The sequence below is a fragment of the Penaeus monodon genome, chromosome 5 (assembly GCF_015228065.2).
Source record: "Penaeus monodon isolate SGIC_2016 chromosome 5, NSTDA_Pmon_1, whole genome shotgun sequence".
In the NCBI taxonomy this organism is placed as follows: domain Eukaryota; kingdom Metazoa; phylum Arthropoda; class Malacostraca; order Decapoda; family Penaeidae; genus Penaeus; species Penaeus monodon.
Window position 1 is genome coordinate 42,134,963 of NC_051390.1, and position 20,000 is coordinate 42,154,962.

At 40.4% G+C, this 20,000-nt stretch overlaps 3 protein-coding genes across 3 annotated transcripts; all 3 read left to right on the forward strand.

The window, feature by feature from the left end:
• Positions 1–783: 783 nt before the first annotated feature.
• LOC119573556 (piggyBac transposable element-derived protein 3-like) lies at positions 784–2,732 on the forward strand (the record flags this gene model as incomplete). The annotated part of the gene is given in 3 exon segments (XM_037920766.1): positions 784–2,219; positions 2,267–2,492; positions 2,707–2,732. Coding segments are annotated over 3 exon segments (1,688 nt in total), but the record flags the coding sequence as incomplete, so codon positions are not given.
• A 367-nt stretch (positions 2,733–3,099) lies between these two features.
• Positions 3,100–4,436, forward strand: LOC119573204 (the record flags this gene model as incomplete). The annotated part of the gene is given in 3 exon segments (XM_037920309.1): positions 3,100–3,343; positions 3,493–3,644; positions 3,827–4,436. Coding segments are annotated over 3 exon segments (746 nt in total), but the record flags the coding sequence as incomplete, so codon positions are not given.
• Positions 4,437–17,270: 12,834 nt separating this feature from the next.
• Positions 17,271–19,915, forward strand: LOC119573557 (piggyBac transposable element-derived protein 3-like). Its single transcript, XM_037920767.1, has 4 exons — positions 17,271–17,286; positions 18,075–18,974; positions 19,137–19,535; positions 19,644–19,915. Exons 1-4 carry the CDS (start codon positions 17,271–17,273, stop codon positions 19,913–19,915), a joined length of 1,587 nt encoding a protein of 528 aa, XP_037776695.1.
• The last annotated feature ends 85 nt before the right edge of the window (positions 19,916–20,000 follow it).

Below are 20,000 nucleotides of genomic sequence, written 5' to 3' on the forward strand. Positions count from 1 at the left end.
TTTGTCCTGACACAGTTCATGCCAAAGTAAGCATGATAAGCACGCTTTACGAAACTTGTGACTGGTTTCTTGTTAGGAACAACGGTGTATTCGCCGCAGATGTAGCAGAATACATCCGGTTTATTTCTGCAAGACCTTCTGGACGAATCCATATCATTCATCTGAATAAGGAAAAAATGTTTGTTAGCAAAAAATGTGCAGTCGCAACTTGAAAATTATATCGTAATACCCACCACGAAAATGCTAATACCCTTATGTATGAACAACAACCGTAAAAAAACAATATTTGGCAATAGAACACAAATTTGACCTGATTGAGCAAAATCAATGTTATTTTTGGATTCAGCACATCAAAATTGTCTAAAATCAGTTAAAAAATTATCGACGATTTTTTTGCTGTTGACCAGTGTTATATGTATAGAAAAGGTGTATTTGCATCATTTATTGTTTATCATCTTTTACCATATTTGAAAAAATAATTTACCACTACCCCTGATGAATAAAAATGTTGGAGAGGCCTTTTTTTTTTCTTTTCTTTTCTTTTCTTTTCTTTTCTTTTCTTTTCTTTTCTTTTCTTTTCTCCTTCGGTAATGAAATTTTACTACAGTTATCCATATACTTTTGAATAGAAAATAAGTATTGAGAAACGATTACTGAAAATTAATTTCAGCATTGACTGATAAAGTTTTCCTAGACGAAAAATAAGTGGCGGTAGGCCAATTCATTATTGCCATAGCACATTGTGTTGCCAATATATGTTATTATGTTTTGTTTTTTTTACTTCAGATACCAGCATGGCAGCAAGGAAAGACCTAAATGTAGAGAGTTTCTTGAAACTTTTAGAAGACCTTCCATCGGATTACGACTCTGATACAGATGTAGAAGAGGAAATAGATAACCCCGAGTTTGAGGATGACCTTACCCAATTCAGCCACAGTACTGTATCAATTGATCCCTTATTACGAGCTCAAAGAGAATCTGAAGAAGCCACAGCAAATTATGAACTTATTGCAACTCACCTGGAGCATCCTACATCAGGCAAAGAGGGGCATCCCTCTACTAGTTATCAATGTCAGCACGACAGACGGCGTTGGAGGAAGAAGCCGGAAGCTGCTCAGAATGTAGAGTTCCAACCTAATTCAATGAATGAGAATTCATATTCGTCTGCACTCCATGCCTTTCTACAATTTTTTGATGAGGATACAATCAGTAATATTGTTTATCAGACAAATCTTTATAGTGTGCAAAAGGGTAGAGCAATATCTTTGAGCAAAGATGAATTTTATGTGTTCTTAGGTATCAACGTAGTAATGGGTTATCATAAACTTCCAGGTTTGCATCATTATTGGGCAACAGCTGAAGACCTGGGTGTTAGGCCTATTCGAGAAGCAATGGCACGTGATAGATTCATGAGTATTCTTAGTAAATTGCACTTGAATGACAACTCCAAAATGAATCCAAATAATAAGGATAAGCTGTATAAGCTAAGGCCACTTATTGAAAGCCTAAATAGGATTTTTTTAGACATAAGGTCTCCTGGAGAACAGCTAAATGTTGATGAATCAATGATTCGTTTCAAAGGGAGATTTAATTTCAAACAATATAATCCCATTATACCAATCAAAAGGGGTTATAAAATGTGGTGTCTTGCAGATAATGCAGGATACATTTTTAAGTTTGATATATATACTGGCAAAGGGGGAGACACTGAGCCAAATTTGAGGAAAGAATATGGTTTAGGTGGAGAAGTAGTTCTGAAATTGACCGACCATCTCAGAGGCAAAAATCACAAAGTCTTCTTTGACAACTTTTTTACATCTTTTGCTCTCCTAGAATTATTGCAAAGTTTTCGGATTCAAGCATGTGGCACTATCAGACCAACAAGAAAAGATTTTCCTTGTCTAGCAGGTGACAAAGAACTAACAAGAGGAGACTTTGATTACAGGTCCACACCAAATGGTATAACTGCCTACAAATGGAAGGATAATAAAGCAGTTCATTTAGCTTCCAACTATCATGGTATTTCCCCAACAACTGTCAAAAGAACAGAGAAAGATGGAAACAAGATAATAATTCCATGCCCACAAGTAGTAAAAGACTATAACAAGAACATGGGCGGAGTAGATAAGCACAATATGCTACGGCAACTGTATGGCACAAACAGAAAGAGCATGAAATGGTGGCACAGAATTTTTCTTTGTCTTCTTGATATGAGTATTGTGAATGCATATACTGTTTACAAAGAAAACTCACCCATCTCTTTCAGTTTTTCAACTTCCGTACAGAGCTTGCCAGAGGACTTCTGACTTATACAAAAGATCGTAAAGCTCGAGGAACGCCCAAGCGAAGGAAAACTGAGTACAATATACCAACGTCAGTTAGATTTACCAATACTGGGGTACATTGGCCAAAATTCACTCAGAAAAAGGAAGAAAGTGAGGTATGCTCCAAGAAAGGAATAGAGTCACGACCAATATCAGTATGCAGTCATTGTGGGATTCATCTATGTTGTAATGCTACAAAGAATTGTTTTTTTGAATTTCACAACTAAATTCTACTTTCATTGTAATGAGTTGCAATAGAAGAAATAGAAAGTTTAGACTTCTATTTATTTGCTCATATATATTATGTACATTATTACAATCACAGTGTATTATTTTCATGTAAAAGAATGAAATACGATATGTTCAATTTTATATGTAACAGGTGCCAATGTTTATTATAACGTGTGATAATGCCATGGAATAATAATGATATTATATTCTAGTATTTCATAAAGAGTGCAAATCTAGTATTATTTCGTTAAAATTCTTCCTCAGAAGTTAACTATTATGTTTTCTTTTTTGTAAAAAAAAAAAAAGGTTCCTTTTTTGTGTCTAGAAGCCTGACGGGACTCTGACTACTGTATTTTTGTATTGAAAATACAATATGCAAAATTTGTAACATAAATTGTTTCATTGGGGTCCTAGGAACAATATATCTGAATAAAAAATAAAAAATCAGGATTTCTTAATTCAGTTAGGAAAGGGTTAAGAAGTAATGCTTAGAGGTGGTGGCGCCGCAGTTGGTACGCCTGATGCTCATTTGTTTACGATTTAGGTGCAAAAGCTGGAAGGAAGGCAACTTCACGGACCCAGTATTCTACGCAAAAACAGCGCGATTTACTTATAGAACTTGTTTGTGAGAGAAAACGCATTGTATGTGATAAAAGCCACGACCACAAGATTACCCGGAAAAAGAAAGAAATCTGGAAAGAAATCACTGATCTTTTTAATGCTGCTGCTGTCGGCGATAAAATGACGGAAAAGCAAGTGAGGAAGATGTGGGAGCGACTAAAGGGAAGGTAAGTAAATTTTATGCTTATTCAGTGATAACAATAATGATGATAATAACAATGCTAATGATAATAATAATAATAATGAGAGTAATAATGATCTAAATGATGAAAATAGTGATAATAATAATGGAAATAATAATATATCAAATTCACAGGAAAAAACATGCAATGAAGAAAAAAGAGTTGCTCAAGACAGGGGGTGGTGTTCCTGCAGAAGATGTAGATGACAAGACAGCCAAAGTGTATGACATCATATATGATGAACTAAAAGATCTTGACAATGTGTTTGACAGCGATCCTCTTACTGGTGAGTAGTATAGTTCAAAAATAATAATAATAAATAAATAATAATAATAATGAACATGTTTGTAAAAATGGTGCATCTCATCCTATGTAATTACCACAATGGAATCCTAATAGATATATTCACTATTTGTTTATTCTCTTATGCAGCCTCTCATAATTCTAACCAGTTGCAAATACCCCCAGATGATACCCGAATACATGTCTCAAGTGTGTCTGCGGCTGAGGATTTGGAAGACCTTCGACCAAGTTCTTCGAACAGTAGCAGACAGTCACCCCTACAAACTGATGTTGAACAAAAAGGGAAAAAAGAATGGAAATTCAGCCCCGCTGCTGAATGCTACGAACAGTCCCTAAAGATGCATGAAAGAGAGCATGAAATGGACATGAAAATAAAAGAAGCTCAGTTAGAGAGCGCCCAAGAGTTTATTGTAGCCTGTAAAAGTATTAAATACTTTGTCGAAAGTGCTACTCAGGCAATTAAAGAGGCTGCAGTTGCAGTACCAGAGGCAGCCAAGACAGTTTCTAGGAAGTAATGATTTTTTCTGTATTTGTTAAAGTATGACAATACAAAGTTACAGATTACCTTATTCATAAATATGAATCTGTACAAATATTAACTTCCCTACAGTTGTTTTCTGTTGCATAAGAAAGTATAGATTTGTACATTTATATTGAATGACAGATGGCAGCAGAAATTTGATTTAAAAGTAATGTATTAATTTTGTTTGTTTTCCTGTTTTAGTATTGAATAAATAGCTTTATCAAAACACCTCTGTAAAACCAATATATATATTTTTTGATGTATAAAGATATTAAAAATACAAGCAAATTTAAATTTTTAGTACCTGTGGCTAATATCACTGATAAGCAACACTAATATTACAAAATAATGTGCAATAATATCATTATCCAAAATATTAGAAATTGGTAAAATATACCAATATGATGAAAATATCAATGAAAAAAATAATTGAAACAGTAACGGTTAAAAATTCATGTCAGTCTATGCCATCAGAAATACTGGTTTACGATTCCCTGGCGTCAAACACTTCCCTCAGTATTTCTTTGTATGTTTGGTGAATCTGGATGGTGTATCATTAAGAGAACAGAATTTTCATTAGTCATCTGCATGTATTTCTGGCTCTGCTACCCTGTACTGAATGACCAGGTTATGTAGTATAGCACATGCAGCAATCATAACTTTAGTGCTTTCCAGACTTGTTCTCTCTCTCTCTCTCTCTTCTCCTCCCTCCCTCCCTCCCTCCCTCCCTCCCTCCCCTCCCTCCCTCCCTCCTACCCTCCCTCCCTCCCTCCCTCCCTCCCCACCCCCCAAGACAAGAGAATCTTTTTTTAAGAAAACCAAGTGCACGTTCAATGGTGTTGTGTGTTTTAATGTGTGCCACATTGTACCGTTGTTCACGAATGTTGTTTAGGTACATTATGTTGTCATGAACACTTCCTGGCCTCATGCAACAATATTTTAAAAAATTTAACTGTGGCCCACAAACTTGAACATTTATAGAAAAATAGCCTTTCCTGCAGCGGAAAACTTCTGCTTGGGCATGGAAGGGCATTGTAGGTCAATCATTCCAACCTGAGCATAAATTCTTACATTACATTATTTCTTCTATTGTATGGGGGGAAGTGAATGTACTCCAACCTCAGGTGTGCGATCATTCTTGCTACTCTGGAGACACAAATGCTAACAAATGCTTGCGACAGATCACCGCAATCAGCAATGCTCAGTTGATGGCTACCAGTTGCTACATATGATAAAGTTGTGGCATAAAAGAACAGCCTGGAAGAAAAAAAAAATTAGGCTACTTTGAGGTATAGCTACATTTGGTGAAGAGTAGTCCATTTCACCCTCTATGTCCCCCCAAAGGTTATGCCTTTAATGTACCTGAGCAATGTTACATTAGTACAATTTTAAGAATACATAATTTTCTTAAGTATTCATCATATTTGTCATTGCTTACTGCAATATGTATAAATATATATACATACATATAAATATATATATATATATTCATATATATATATATATATATATATATATATATATATATATATATATATATATATTTATGTCAGGGTTTGACTTATAAAAAAGTCGAAGAAATCAGAGCAGTCGAGGTCAACAGAAACACACCAGAGGAAACATACAAAAGGTTTTACTGCTATAGACACAAAGTTACACTATACAATACATAAACATAACAAAATATGTACAATCAGGAGCGGGGGGAGAGAGAGGATCCAACGGAGCAGGCGAGGTCACATGGCGGAAAGGGAGCACACTAGTCAAAAGTCACGGGACAACTACTGAATAAGCATAAGCATAAATAATGAAGTAAAGAGGTGAAGAAATCGAAGGGCGGGGGGGGGGGGGGAGAAGGTAAAGTGGTGAAATTTAAGGAAGTTGGAGATTGGAAAAGTAGGGGGGCGAAAACCCCTTGCATAGTAAATATATATTGCATTTATATTTCTCTTTCATGTCTGGAGGTTCGGTGGGGTGGGGAGGTAAGTGATTGATTTTTAATTCTCTGTTACTGTCGGAAGGAAGTGAGTGTTGATTATGTTATATTTTAATTGAAGTAAACACCTCTTTTTTATAATAAATATATATATAATTATATATATATATATATATATATATTTTTTTTTTTTTTTTTTTTTTTTTTTTTTTATATATTTTTTTTCTATTTTTACGTTTTATGATTTTTTATTGATTTTGTATTTTGTTTCTTAATAACTAGATTGATAGGAGAAAGGTGTGAAGAACAAGAACAATGAACAGTATAAGCTAAGCTTAATACTAACTAAAGTGAATGGAATTAAAAAGCTTCATTTTTATTGGTTTTATTACTTTTTAACTTTTTATATTTTGTTTTGTATTTATTTAATTTTATATTTTGCTTTTAATTTCTAGGAACAAGAACAAGAACAAGAACAGGATTACTTATAACTAAAATGAATGTGGTTAAATAACTTCATTTTTTATTTTGTTGTATTACTTTTTAATTTTTGTATTTTGTTTTGTATTTATTTTAGTTTTGTATTTTGTTTTTTAATTGCTACGAACAAGAACAAGAACTAGGGAAAAGAAAAAGAGGTTGGGGGACTCCAGTGGCAGAATGAGAAATATGTTACATAAAACGGGTAATGGGTGATCAAGGGGAAAGAAATCTAGATAGGGACAGAGGGGGATGGGTGAGATGTGATGAGGGATGGGGTGATTTGAATGATAATTGATAGAAGAATAAAGTGGTGTATTATAATATAAATTGTGGGGAGTGAGTTCTTGACAACTAGGTCTGGATATTGCAAATGGGTGGGAACGAAAAGGGAGCATGTTACATAGATAAACATAGGTAAACATAGGCAACTGTGATGAAATGGTGATAACATAACATGAGGAACAAAGAACAGCAGGCAAAACAAACAAACAAGATTATAGTCAAAGAAAAAGGTAATTAAATAATGGAGGTAAATAACGGTGTAAATAAATGGCGGAACGGGAACAAAAACAAGCAAACGTAGGTAAGGGTTGTAATGTGTGAATGCAACATAAGATAACATAGTGATAGAAGGCTATTTTATTTTTTTCCCCCTTTTTCCGTAGAACATCTCCATCCTGCTCGTCTTCTGATTCGCGTGTCTGCCTTATGCAATTGCACGAGTGCACTCCCATAATCACAGGCAATCGAGTCAGAGTTCGTAGCAAGTTTGTAAGATGTTCAGTCCTTGGAATCTCTCCGTTTATAGTTCGTCAGCGCTGATCCCACGACCACCAGGCGGGCCGAGGCGGGCAAAGTGACAAGCCGTGGTAACAGCGCCCTCGGATTTATACCTTTGAGACACGCCAGGGTGGCCAGCCCTCTCACTCCAGTGATTGGCTAATCCACGCAGCGCGCAGGTGAGCTGGCAGAGCCGATGGTCGCTCTATTTGCCATTGATATTATAGGTGCTGTGCGGCGTCGATTAGCAAATCCTTTGGGGATTCTGAGGGTGACTTCTGGTTTTACTTTTTTTTTTTTTTCTTTTCTTTTCTTTTAGCCTTTAATAACCTAGAATTAAAACATTAAAAACATGGTCATGGTCACAGGTCAGGGTCGGTATGTGTGTGTGCGTATATCGGTGTGGGTGTTTTGTGTTCTGTGATTGGTAGTGTTCTGGGCCACCAGGCGTGGTTTGTGTGAGTGTTTGTGTGTTTTTCAAAGATGTTGTTATATTGTTCGTCTTCTTGTTCGCGTAGTCTGGCCCAAGTGCTTTTGCCTCGTCTGTGTATGCGTGTGTTTAGTGGTTCCATGGTGTATGTTCTGTGTAGTGTTTCTGCTGAAATTCGGTCTAGAAATGTTGCGCCGTGTACCCAGAGTAGTGCTTTGTTCTGTACTGATTGCATTCGGAGTTTTTGTGAGTATGATATTGCAACCAGTGGGATAGCAGTATATTCTAAGATGGGTCTGACAGTTGTTTTGTAGAGTCTGAGTTTTGTTTGTGGTGTGCAGCATGAAAAGCGTTTTAGTTTGGTTAGTGTTGTTTTTGCTTGTGTTATTCTTTGTTTAACGTGTGTTGTGAAGCCTGTGCTTGTGAACTGAAGTCCAAGAATGTTTCCTGTGTGAGTGTATGGAATGTTGGTGTTGTTGATTGTGATTGGTTGTGAATTTCTACGTGCTATGGGTATGAGTTTGAATTTGTTTATGTTTGTCTGTATTTTCCAGTGGTGCTCAAATGTGTTGATGTTCTGTATAGCTCTTTCTGTTGTTCGTTTCATGAAGTGTTGTGATTTAGAGGGGTGTGTGATAATCTGTGTGATATCGTCTGCATAGGAAATATAGTTGCTGTATGGTGTCGGGTCTGGCAGATTGGCTGTATACAGGATATAGAGGGTTGTCGATAATACGCTTCCCTGTGGTACTCCACTTCTGAGGTGGTTGGGGGTGCCTAGGTGGGCTCCCAGGCGTATTGTGACAGTCCTGTCATCCAGGAAGCTACAGAGAAGGCGTGTGAAGTGTCTGGGCAGGTGTAGTTGTAGGTGTATTTGAGACCGTCATGCCATACCTTATCAAAGGCCTTGCTGACGTCTCGTAGTATTACGTTCGTCTGGTGCTTGTTAGTGAGACCGAGAGCGATCTCCTCGTAAGCAGGGCGATAGCGCTCTCGATCCCCCCGTGTGGGCGAAAGCCGTATTGCCTAATGTTGTGTGTTTGGTTGTTTTCAAGGTGTGGGATGAGTCTCTGTGCTATTACCCTCTCTAGCAGTTTTCTTGGGACTTCTAAGAGTGAGATGGGGCGGTAATTCCCCACCTCGTGTGCAGATTTTCCTGGTTTGGGTATTAAGGTGAGTGTGGCATGTTTGAACTTATCAGGGAAATATCCTGTTGCCAGTGCTGCATTGAAGATATGGCGTAGTCTGGTGATCATTCTGGGTGGAAGATGTTCAATGATTGTTTTGTTTATGTTGCTTGCTCCTGCTGTTGTGTTTTTGTTTTTTGTTATTTCTTCTGGAGTGATTGGTGTGGAGAGGGGACTGTCCTCTGTGAGAGTGTTTAGTGGGATGATGTTTTTTGGGAGAATTATGTTCCTATGTTGTTGTATGTAGTTTGTAACCTCGGTCTCTGTAATGTGGTGGAATCGGGCGTTCTCGGTGGGGGAGATTTGGAAATTCTGTTGCCAGAATTCCCTGTGGAGAGGCTCCATCTCCTCCACCGTTTCAACCTTCTGTCTGTACGTGTTGTATATGTATGTGATTGTCTGTTTGTTCGACCCCATGAGTTTTTTGAAGGAACTCCAAAATTTCTTGGGGTCTTTAGAGTTTTGACATAGTCTTTGTGTGAGTGTTTCCCAGTGGTGTTTGTTCATTACTTTAATTTCGTGTGTAATTTGTGTTTGGATTTCTCTGTATCGTGTGCTAATTGTGTGTCCCAGCCCCGTGTTAGTGCTAGTTCGTGTAAGTGTCTGTATTGTATTTTAAGCAATTTCAGGCGATGTGTTTCTCTGTAATAAGGAATAGTCTTGTGTGTTGTTTTGGGGATGTTGGCCTGTCGGGCCGTCTGTATGTCTGTGTACCACTGTTCAAGGTGGGTGTTTATTGTGTGTGTGGGCTGCCCCTTGAGATCAGCTATCTGTGTGTCTTCAAGTGATTGTCTGAAGCCCTCCCAGTTTGCATGTTTGAAGGATTCTCGGGTTTGTGTTGGGATCATGATAGGGTTTGTTGACAGTGTTAAGATGACCGGGAGGTGGTCGCTGGATGTGACGTCGCCTGTTGTGATATGGGTTGTAGTTGTGCTCTGTGGTTTGCCAAGACTATGTCAGGTGTTGTTGCTGTGTTATGTGTTATATATGTTGGTGTGTGTGGACCGAGGTGTGTGAGTCTGCCTTGTTGTATGAGTGAGGCGAGGCCTCTGCCAACGGTGTTTGTGTGGTTGTAACCAAAGAGTGCGTGTTAAAGTCTCCCATGATGTATATAGGTTTGTTATGCCTCAGGAGCTGCAAGATGTCAGTTTCTGGTATGAAAGGTCTTCTTGGTGGAATCCATAGTGTTGCTAGTATAATGGGTCCATGTGGTGTATTTATTTCGACTGCCAGTAGGTCTGACTGAAAGTTATTGATGATTTTGTGTGAGATGTCGTTTCTGATCGCAATTGCTACGCCATCGCTTCTTTCTTGTGATTTGTTGGAAGAGTAGATGGTGTACATGTAGATTTTGAGTGGGGTGGTGTTATTATGCCCATGGCTGTTAATGAGTATGATGTGTGGGTCGTGTCTTCTGTATGTGTTGCACAGTTCAGTTTTTCGTGTTGTCCAGTGGAGGACGTTGTGTTGTATGATGGTGAGGCGTGAGTGTAGTGTATGGTGTGTCATGTGTATTTGTGTTATTCAAGGAAGAATCCGTTATTTAATTTATTTATGTTAGGGCATTGTTCAATCATGTTGTTTGTGACACGCATCTTGCCTTCCTTCCTTGAGGTGTTTGTGTAACCTCTTGACTGTGACCAAGATGGTATGCTCTCCTTTCGTTACTAACCACTTTATTCTCCTATTTTTTATTTCAGAGCCAATTTCAAAACGATCAGAGTATTGGTACTTAGAGGGATTTTCTGAGAAGAGCCGGATGCCGTAGTGATTGGGATCTGTTGCAGTCCCGTCCATGAGGCGCTCCAGCCCCTCGTCATCAGTGAAGGTTCCAGTGGGTTCTGTAAGGTCTGGTGTAGGAGGTGGGGCATCAGTGGTGCTCAGAGGGATATCGCTGGGGATATCCCTGAGCTCCATGACAGTGGGGATTTTTATGTTCTTTGGCCTTACTGATTGACGAGAGGAGGAGGCCGTGGAGGGGGGTGCCGAGGTTGCTTTAGGGGGGGGGAACTGACTGGGGCTCCAGTGTCTGGGTCTCAGTAAACTGAGGTTCCAGTGACTGGGGCAGGGGCTCGTTGGGCTGAGCTTGTGCAGGTTGAGGCTCCGCTGCCTGGGCCTGTGCAGGCTGAGGCTTCGGTGCCTGGGGCTGTGGTTGTTCAGGCTGGGCCTGAGCAGTCTGGCTAGGGGGTTGAATCACCTTAAGGATGCCCCAAGAGTCAGATTCCCCAAGGTCTAGAGCTGGAAGATTGTTTGCCTCCAGTGCTGCTTTTGCATGGTATCTGAACCCCTTTTCAGGGGCAATGATATTCTGCATATGCGCATGAAGGAGGACTATGAGAATCTCCCTGGAGAGATCGTTAGGGAGGGCCAGGTGGATGGAGGGTTCAGACTGTTTGTGTTTAATCTCCTGGCGGACCTGGTTAATGAGCGGTTTCCAGGCATTGGTGTGGCCTGCACAGTTTCCTGTGCCGCCTTTTGAGCCACAGCCCTGTATGGCTTGGTTTCTTTTTCTTTCTCCTTCTCCTTAACTTTCTCCTGGGAGATTATCATAGTCTCCTTTCTGGAGTGACAGCTGTTAGCAAAAGTTCGGTGGGCACCGCCGCAGTTAGGCATTTTTTAACGGAACTCCTACAGTCCCTAAAGGAGTGGGTGTTGGAACCGCACTCAGTGCATCGCGTTCTTTTCTCTGCTTTGCAGTGGGTTTTCAGGTGCCCATAGCCAAAGCAGTTCATGCATTGTTTGACAGGTGTGAACCTCTCAAATTCTATTTGCCAGGGGGCAACAAATACCTTGAAGAGGTAAATCCCTTTCTCTTTGATTAGTTTGGCTGTGGCATGGTCAGAAAATCTGACTTTGATAATATAGTTTGCTTTCATGATGAAAATATCTTCTACTTGGGCTCCCGGGAAGGAAGACGTGATTTCTTCCTCAATATCGAGTTCCGACTCGTTGACGACTTGTCGGTCTAGTTTTTTGAAGACGAGCGTTAGCTTAGCCTTCATGTCAATTGGAATTACCGGGGAGAAGCCAAGTTTATCCAGGGTCTGGAGGACATCCTTCGAAAAGAGCTTCTCGGCATGGTTGTCGTCCTCTATTAAAGCTAGGTAGCCGTCAGACTGCTGGGCCTCCCTATACAGGTCACCCTGTGATAGAGAGAGCTGCGGGTCTGAGGAGAGGTGTAGTGTTCCCTTGTCACCGTCAATGAGTAAAAAAGAAAAACCGCTGAGGGCAGTGAAAATGCAAATACTCTCTGAAGACAGAGATAATTTGCTGGACATTTATGTTAGCGAGAAGTATAATAACAAGAAGGGGATTCGCGGCGCGATTGAGGTCCCGGTACTCCAGGGTAGCTCAATAACACTTTGAATTGGCCTATTTGCTATTATAGTGACTCTCTTCGCATTGACTGGGTGATCATGGGCAACTGCTGAATTTTTGGCTTTTATTTGCCGCGCCAATGTAAAGGTCTGATACCCTCGTTCCCCACGAGGCGTACGAGCCAATCGGAAAGGACCTAAGCCCGCCTCACAGAGTGAGGTAAACATCGGCGAAGGTCCAGAGTAATCTCGCAGTTGTGACAATATATATATATATGTATATATATATATATAGGCGTATAGAACACTAAAGAGAAGGGTATATACCTCTTCAAGGTATATGTTGCCCCTTGGCAAATAGAATTTGAGAGGTTCACACCCCTTAAACAATGTATGAACTGCTTTGGCTATGGGCATCTTAAAACCCATTGCAAGGCAGAAAAAAGAGCCAGATGCACTGAGTGCAGTTCTAACAGTTCCGTTAAAAAATGCCTTAACTGCGGTGGTGCCCATAGGACATTTGCCAACAGTTGTCCTACCAGGAAGGAGGCCATGAAAATCTCTGAGGAGAAAGTTGGGGAAAAAGAAAAAGAAACTAAACCATACAAGGCCGTGGCCCAAAAGACGGCACAGGAAACTGTGCAGGCTACCACCAATGCCTGGAAACCCCTTATAAACCAGGTCTGCCAGGATATAAAACATACAAAGACTGAACCTTCCATCCACCTGGCTCTCCCTAACGATCTCTCCAAGGAGATTCTCATAGTCCTCCTGCATGCTCACATGCAAAACATTATTGACCCTGAAAAGGGGTCCAGACAACATGCAAAGGTAGCACTGGAGGCAAATAACCTTCCCGCCCTAGACCTTGGGGAATCTGACTCTTGGGCATCCTTAAGGTGATCCAACCCCCCAGCCAGACTGTCCAGGCCCAGCCTGAACAATCCCAGCCCGTGGCACCAAAGCCTCAGCCTGAACAATCCCAGCCCGTGGCACCAAAGCCTCAGCCTGCTGAGACCCAGACACTGGAGCCCCAGTCAGTTCCCCCCCCCCCCAAAGTAACATCGGCATCCCCCTCCACGGCCTCCCTCTCGTCAATCAGTAAGGCCAAAAAAACATAAAAATCCCCTCTGTTATTGAGCTCAGGGATATCCCCAGCGATATCCCTCTGAGCACCCCTGATGCCCCACCTCCTACACCAGACCTTACAGAACCCACTGGAACCTTCACTGATGACGAGGGGCTGGAGCGCCTCATGGACGGGACTGCAACAGATCCCAAACAATATGGCATCCGGCTCTTCTCAGAAAATCCCACAAAGTACCAGTACTCTGATCGATTCGTAACTGGCTCTGAAATAAAAAATAGGAGAATAAAGTGGTTAGTAACGAAAAGAGAGCATACCATCATGGTCACAGTCAAAAGGTTACACAAACACCTCAAGGAAGGCAACATGCGCATCATAAACGACATGACTGAACAATGCCCAGACATAAACAAATTAAATAACGGGTACTTTCTTGAATAACAACACAAATACACATGGCACACCATACACTACACTCACGCCTCACCATCATACAACACAACGTCCTCCACTGGACTACACGAAAAACTGAACTGTGCAACACATACAGAAGACACGACCCACACATCATACTCATTAACAGCCATGGGCATAATAACACCACCCCACTCAAAATCTACATGTACACCATCTACTCTTCCAACAAATCACAAGAAAGAAGCGATGGCGTAGCAATTGCGATCAGAAACGACATCTCACACAAAATCAATAACTTTCAGTCAGACCTACTGGCAGTCGAAATAAATACACCACATGGACCCATTATACTAGCAACACTATACATTCCACCAAGAAGACCTTTTATACCAGAACCTGACATCTTGCAGCTCCTGAGGCATAACAAACCTATATACATCATGGGAGACTTTAACACGCACTCTTTGGTTACAACCACACAAACACCGTTGGCAGAGGCCTCGCCTCACTCATACATCAAGGCAGACTCACACACCTCGGTCCACACACACCAACATATATAACACATAACACAGCAACAACACCTGACATAGTCTTGGCAAACCACAGAGCACAACTACACCACCATATCACAACAGGCGACGTCACATCCAGTGACCACCTCCCGGTTATCTTAACACTGTCAACAAACCGTATCATGATCCCAACACAACCCTGAGAATCCTTCAAACATGCAAACTGGGAGGGCTTCAGACAATCACTTGAAGACACACATGTAACTGATCTCGAGGGGCAGCCCACACACACAAAACACCCACCTTGAACAGGGTACACAGACATACAGACGGCCCGACAGGCCAACATCCCCAAAACAACACACAAAACTATCCCTTATTACAGAGAAACACATCGCCTGAAATTGCTTAAAATACAATACAGACACTTACACGAACTAGCACTAACACGGGGCTGGGACACACAATTACGCACACGATACAGAGAAATCCAAACACAAATTACACACGAAATTAAAGTAATGAACAAACACCACTGGGAAACACTCACACAAAGACTATGTCAAAACTCTAAAGACCCCAAGAAATTTTGGAGTTCCTTCAAAAAACTCATGGGGTCGAACAAACAGACAATCACATACATATACAACACACACAGACAGAAGGTTGAATCGGTGGAGGAGATGGAGCCTCTCCACAAGGAATTCTGGCAACAGAATTTCCAAATCTCCCCCACCGAGAACGCCCGATTCCACCACATTACAGAGACCGAGGTTACAAACTACATACAACAACATAGGAACATCATTCTCCCAAAAAAAATATCATCCCACTAAACACTCTCACAGAGGACAGTCCCCTCTCCACACCAATCACTCCAGAAGAAATAACAAACACAAACGCACCAAAAACACAACATCAGGAGCAAGCAATATAAACAAAACAATCATTGAACATCTTCCACCCAGAATGATCAGCTGACTATGCCATATCTCCAATGCAGCACTGGCAACAGGATATTTCCCTGATAAGTTCAAACATGCCACACTCACCTTAATACCCAAACCAGGGAAATCTGCACACGAGGTGGGGAATTACCGCCCCATCTCACTCTTAGAAGTCCCAGGAAAACTACTAGAGAGGGTTATATCACAGAGACTCATCCCACACCTTGAAAACAACCAAACACACAACATTAGGCAATACGGCTTTCGCCCACACAAGGGGACCGAGAGCGCTATCGCCCTCGCTTACGAGGAGATCGCTCTTGGTCTCACTAACAAGCACCAGACGAACGCAATACTACGAGACGTCAGCAAGGCCTTTGATAAGGTATGGCATGACGGTCTCAAATACAAACTGACACAACTACACCTGCCCACACACTTCACACGCCTTCTCTGTAGCTTCCTGGATGACAGGACTGTCACAATACGCCTGGGAGCCCACCTAGGCACCCCCATCCACCTCAGAAGTGGAGTACCACAGGGAAGTGTATTATCGACAACCCTCTATATCCTGTATACAGCCAATCTGCCAGGACCGACACCATACAGCAACTATATTTCCTATGCAGACGATATCACACAGATTATCACACACCCCTCTAAATCACAACACTTCATGAAACGAACAACAGAAAGAGCTATACAGAACATCAACACATTTGAGCACCACTGGAAAATACAGACAAACATAAACAAATTCAAACTCATACCCATAGCACGTAGAATTCACAACCAATCACAATCAACAACACCAACATTCCATACACTCACACAGGAAACATTCTTGGACTTCAGTTCACAAGCACAGGCTTCACAACACACGTTAAACAAAGAATAACACAAGCAAAAACAACACTAACCAAACTAAACGCTTTTCATGCTGCACACCACAAACAAAACCTCAGACTCTACAAAACAACTGTCAGACCCATCTTAGAATATACCCGCTATCCCACTGGTTGCAATATCATACTCACAAAAACTCCGAATGCAATCAGTACAGAACAAAGCACTACTCTGGGTACACGGCGCAACATTTCTAGACCGAATTTCAGCAGAAACACTACACAGAACATACACCATGGAACCACTAAACACACGCATACACAGACGAGGCAAAAGCACTTGGGCCAGACTACGCGAACAAGAAGACGAACAATATAACAACATCTTTGAAAAACACACAAACACTCACACAAACCACGTCTGGTGGCCCAGAACACTACCAATCACAGAACACAAAACACCCACACCAATATACGCACACACACATACCGACCCTGACCTGTGACCATGACCATGTTTTTAATGTTTTAATTCTAAGTTATTAAAGGCTAAAAGAAAAAAAGAAAAAAAAAAAAGTAAAACCAGAAGTCACCCTCAGAATCCCCAAAGGATTTGCTAATCGACGCCGCACAGCACCTATAATATCAATGGCAAATAGAGCGACCATCGGCTCTGCCAGCTCACCTGCGCGCTGCGTGGATTAGCCAATCACTGGGGTGAGAGGGCTGGCCACTCTGGCGTGTCTCAAAGGTATAAATCCGAGGGCGCTGTTACCACGGTTTGTCACTTTGCCCGCCTCGGCCCGCCTAGTGGTCATGGGATCAGCGATGACGAACTATAAACGGAGAGATTCCAAGGACTGAACATCTTACAAACTTGCTACGAACTCTGACTCGATTGCCTGTGATTATCCCTTTACCGCCAAATTGGACTTTCAAGTCGCCTTTTAAAAAAACGTCTATATAGGCAATAATTCTTAATGTTGTAGCTCATAAGACTAACTGGTCTTCAGAGTACACTTTTAAGCATGATGTAACAAGTGAATGAGGTGGTGCCGAACGTTCGTGCGTCAGTTGCACGCCATCTTTCTTCACGCGTGGGTGTCCCTCTGTAGCTGCGAATGTCCCTGTTTTGAAACGTCATGGCGGATAAACCAGGTGAGAGAACACCATACAATAATTTGTGTATCTTTACTGATATATAGAGAGTGTAGCTAATGACACACATCAGATATTTAGTTGATATGAGTGGATTTACATAACTTTTTGTAAAGTGTACTTTGAAATCCAGTTGGGTGCTGGGTGGAATGAATGATGGTGGCTTTGAAAGTACATTTGGGCATTCAAACTGAGTAAGGTGGTACCAAAATTATGTCATTACATATTTCAGAATGATAAATATTTTTATTGTAAGAAAGACTTTTAGTTCATGTATTTCACCAAATCTATGATGTTATTAGATAATTTACATACAGAAAAGGTCTCTGGCATTGAAATAGGAATAAATTTCATATTCTCTTTTCAATTCATTTTTTCTCTAAATTTCATCACAAAATTATATTAGCTTTTATGAAATATGATTAGATTACACTACATTTTTTTCTTAGATTCAGTAGTATAGCTCGAGGTATACTTTTTCGTTTCAATGATGTTTCAGTTCTATTTGGTTCACATCTCATCATTTAGAGTATTAGTAGAATTAGTTCTGACAATTTGATTAGATTTGAATATTACCGACTGTTTTCCAAATTTATTTATAAGATAATATTTTCTAAAACATCCAAATTTTTCTACTAGACAATTTATTGGCTATTTTGTTTTAGTATGGTAACAATTGCATTCATTCAAGTTTTTCAAAATATTTGTGGATTAGATATCACACAATATTACTCAGCCATTTACTAGCATTCATTAGCTTTACTTATGTAGGTATTTTTTCTTTTCAGGATCATCGCGTGATATAGCAATCCCACAAAGCTTCTATCCCAAGACTGCAAGGGCCAGCCTTATTGAGAGAAAACTTGTTTCTCAACAGTATGACAGTGACGCAGATGGGCTGGATCTCTCTGATGATGATGACGTCCAGGATCCAACATACAGACCACAGCTCATTTCTGATGATGATGACGATCAACTCTCTGATCAAGACGAAACTATTATATTGCATATTGAAGATGTAGACTTGATTGATAAACAAGAATCGCAAGGACCAAAGAGAAAAAAGCGGAAATCTAACTACATCTGGAATGCTGTAGCAAGAAACCAACTCTCAAAAGATAGTCCTACATTTTTGGAAGCTACTATCGATGAAGATGATGAAATTCTCTCACCAGTAAATTACTTCAGAAAATTTTTCTCATGTGAATTTTTAGATGAAATCGTACACCAATGTAATATTTATGCTGTACAGAAGAACCCTAACAAGCCTTTCAATCTGACCAAAGATGAATTGGAACAATGGATGGGTATTTCCATGAAGATGTCTTTGACCAGAATTAGTGACACCCATCAACACTGGTCATCAGAGTGTCTCACTGAATCGATTGGGGCAATTATGAACAGACAAAGGTGGGAGGACATCAAAAGTAATTTTCATTTGGTAGATAATGAAACTGTTGATAAAAATGACAGGATTGCTAAAGTAAGAATGATGGTGGATCACCTTCGTGCAGAATTCAAACAAATCCCTATGACTGAGCACTTATCCATTGATGAGCAGATGGTTCCTTTCAAAGGGGCTTCAAGTTTGAAGCAATATATCCCAAAAAAGCCTGTCAAGTGGGGATACAAGCTATTTGTGCTAGCAGATCATAAGGGAATGATATATGATTTTTTCCCATATGAAGGTAAAATACATCCAGTCAGCAGAGAAGGAGTTCCAGATCTTGGTGCTAGTGCTAACTCAGTTCTAATCTTAGCAGAATCTATCCCTGAAAATAAAAATCACAAACTCTAGATAGACGATTGGTTTACATCTATACCTCTGGTTGAACATTTGGCAACAAGAGGAATAAGGATTTGTGGGACAATTCAAGCACGAAGAATCCCTGGTTTATCATTCAAGGATGATAAGAAATTGGCTACTGAAGGACGGGGATCTTTCGATGAACATGAAACAGACAGTGGAGGTACAACTGTGACAGCCCTCAAGTGGTATGATAACCGTGCGGTCTGCTTAGCTTCCTCTTTTGCTACATCTGTTCCTATTGAACAAGCAAGAAAGTATGATAAAAAATCAAAAGATTATGTTGATGTCCCCATTCCTCATATTGTCAGAATGTATAATGAGCACATGGGAGGAGTGGATCTACATGATCAACTACTGTCGTATTACAGGATGTCTTTTCGTTCAAAAAGATACTACATGCGACTTGTCTTTCATATGATAGATATAACTGTCATAAACTGTTGGTTGTGCTGTATCGAAGGCTGCTGATAAAGCGGATATACCAATGAGGAACAGAATTCCCTATCACACTTCAAATTGAGACTCTCGAAATCACTCATGATTGCAGGTAAGCAAATGAATCCTGCAAAGCGAGGCCGTCCCTCATCTGTGGTGAAAGCTTTCAAGCATAGGAAAAGGAAAGGAAAAGCAACAAAGCCCATTCCTGAAGAAAACGTCAGACTTGATGGTGTGGATCATCTCCCTGATTATGCTGAAGTTAGGGGAACATGCAAAATGCCTGGATGCACGGCACGAGTTTTGGTATTCTGTCATAAATGTAATGTCCACTTGTGTTTTGAGCGGTCTCGTAACTGTTTCAAAAAGTTTCATACAGAATAGCTAACTGTTTTCATAGGGGAATACTTTAGAAAGAAGAAATAGCTAGTTATGTCGGAACTTCTGAAGGATTTGTTCTATGATTGAA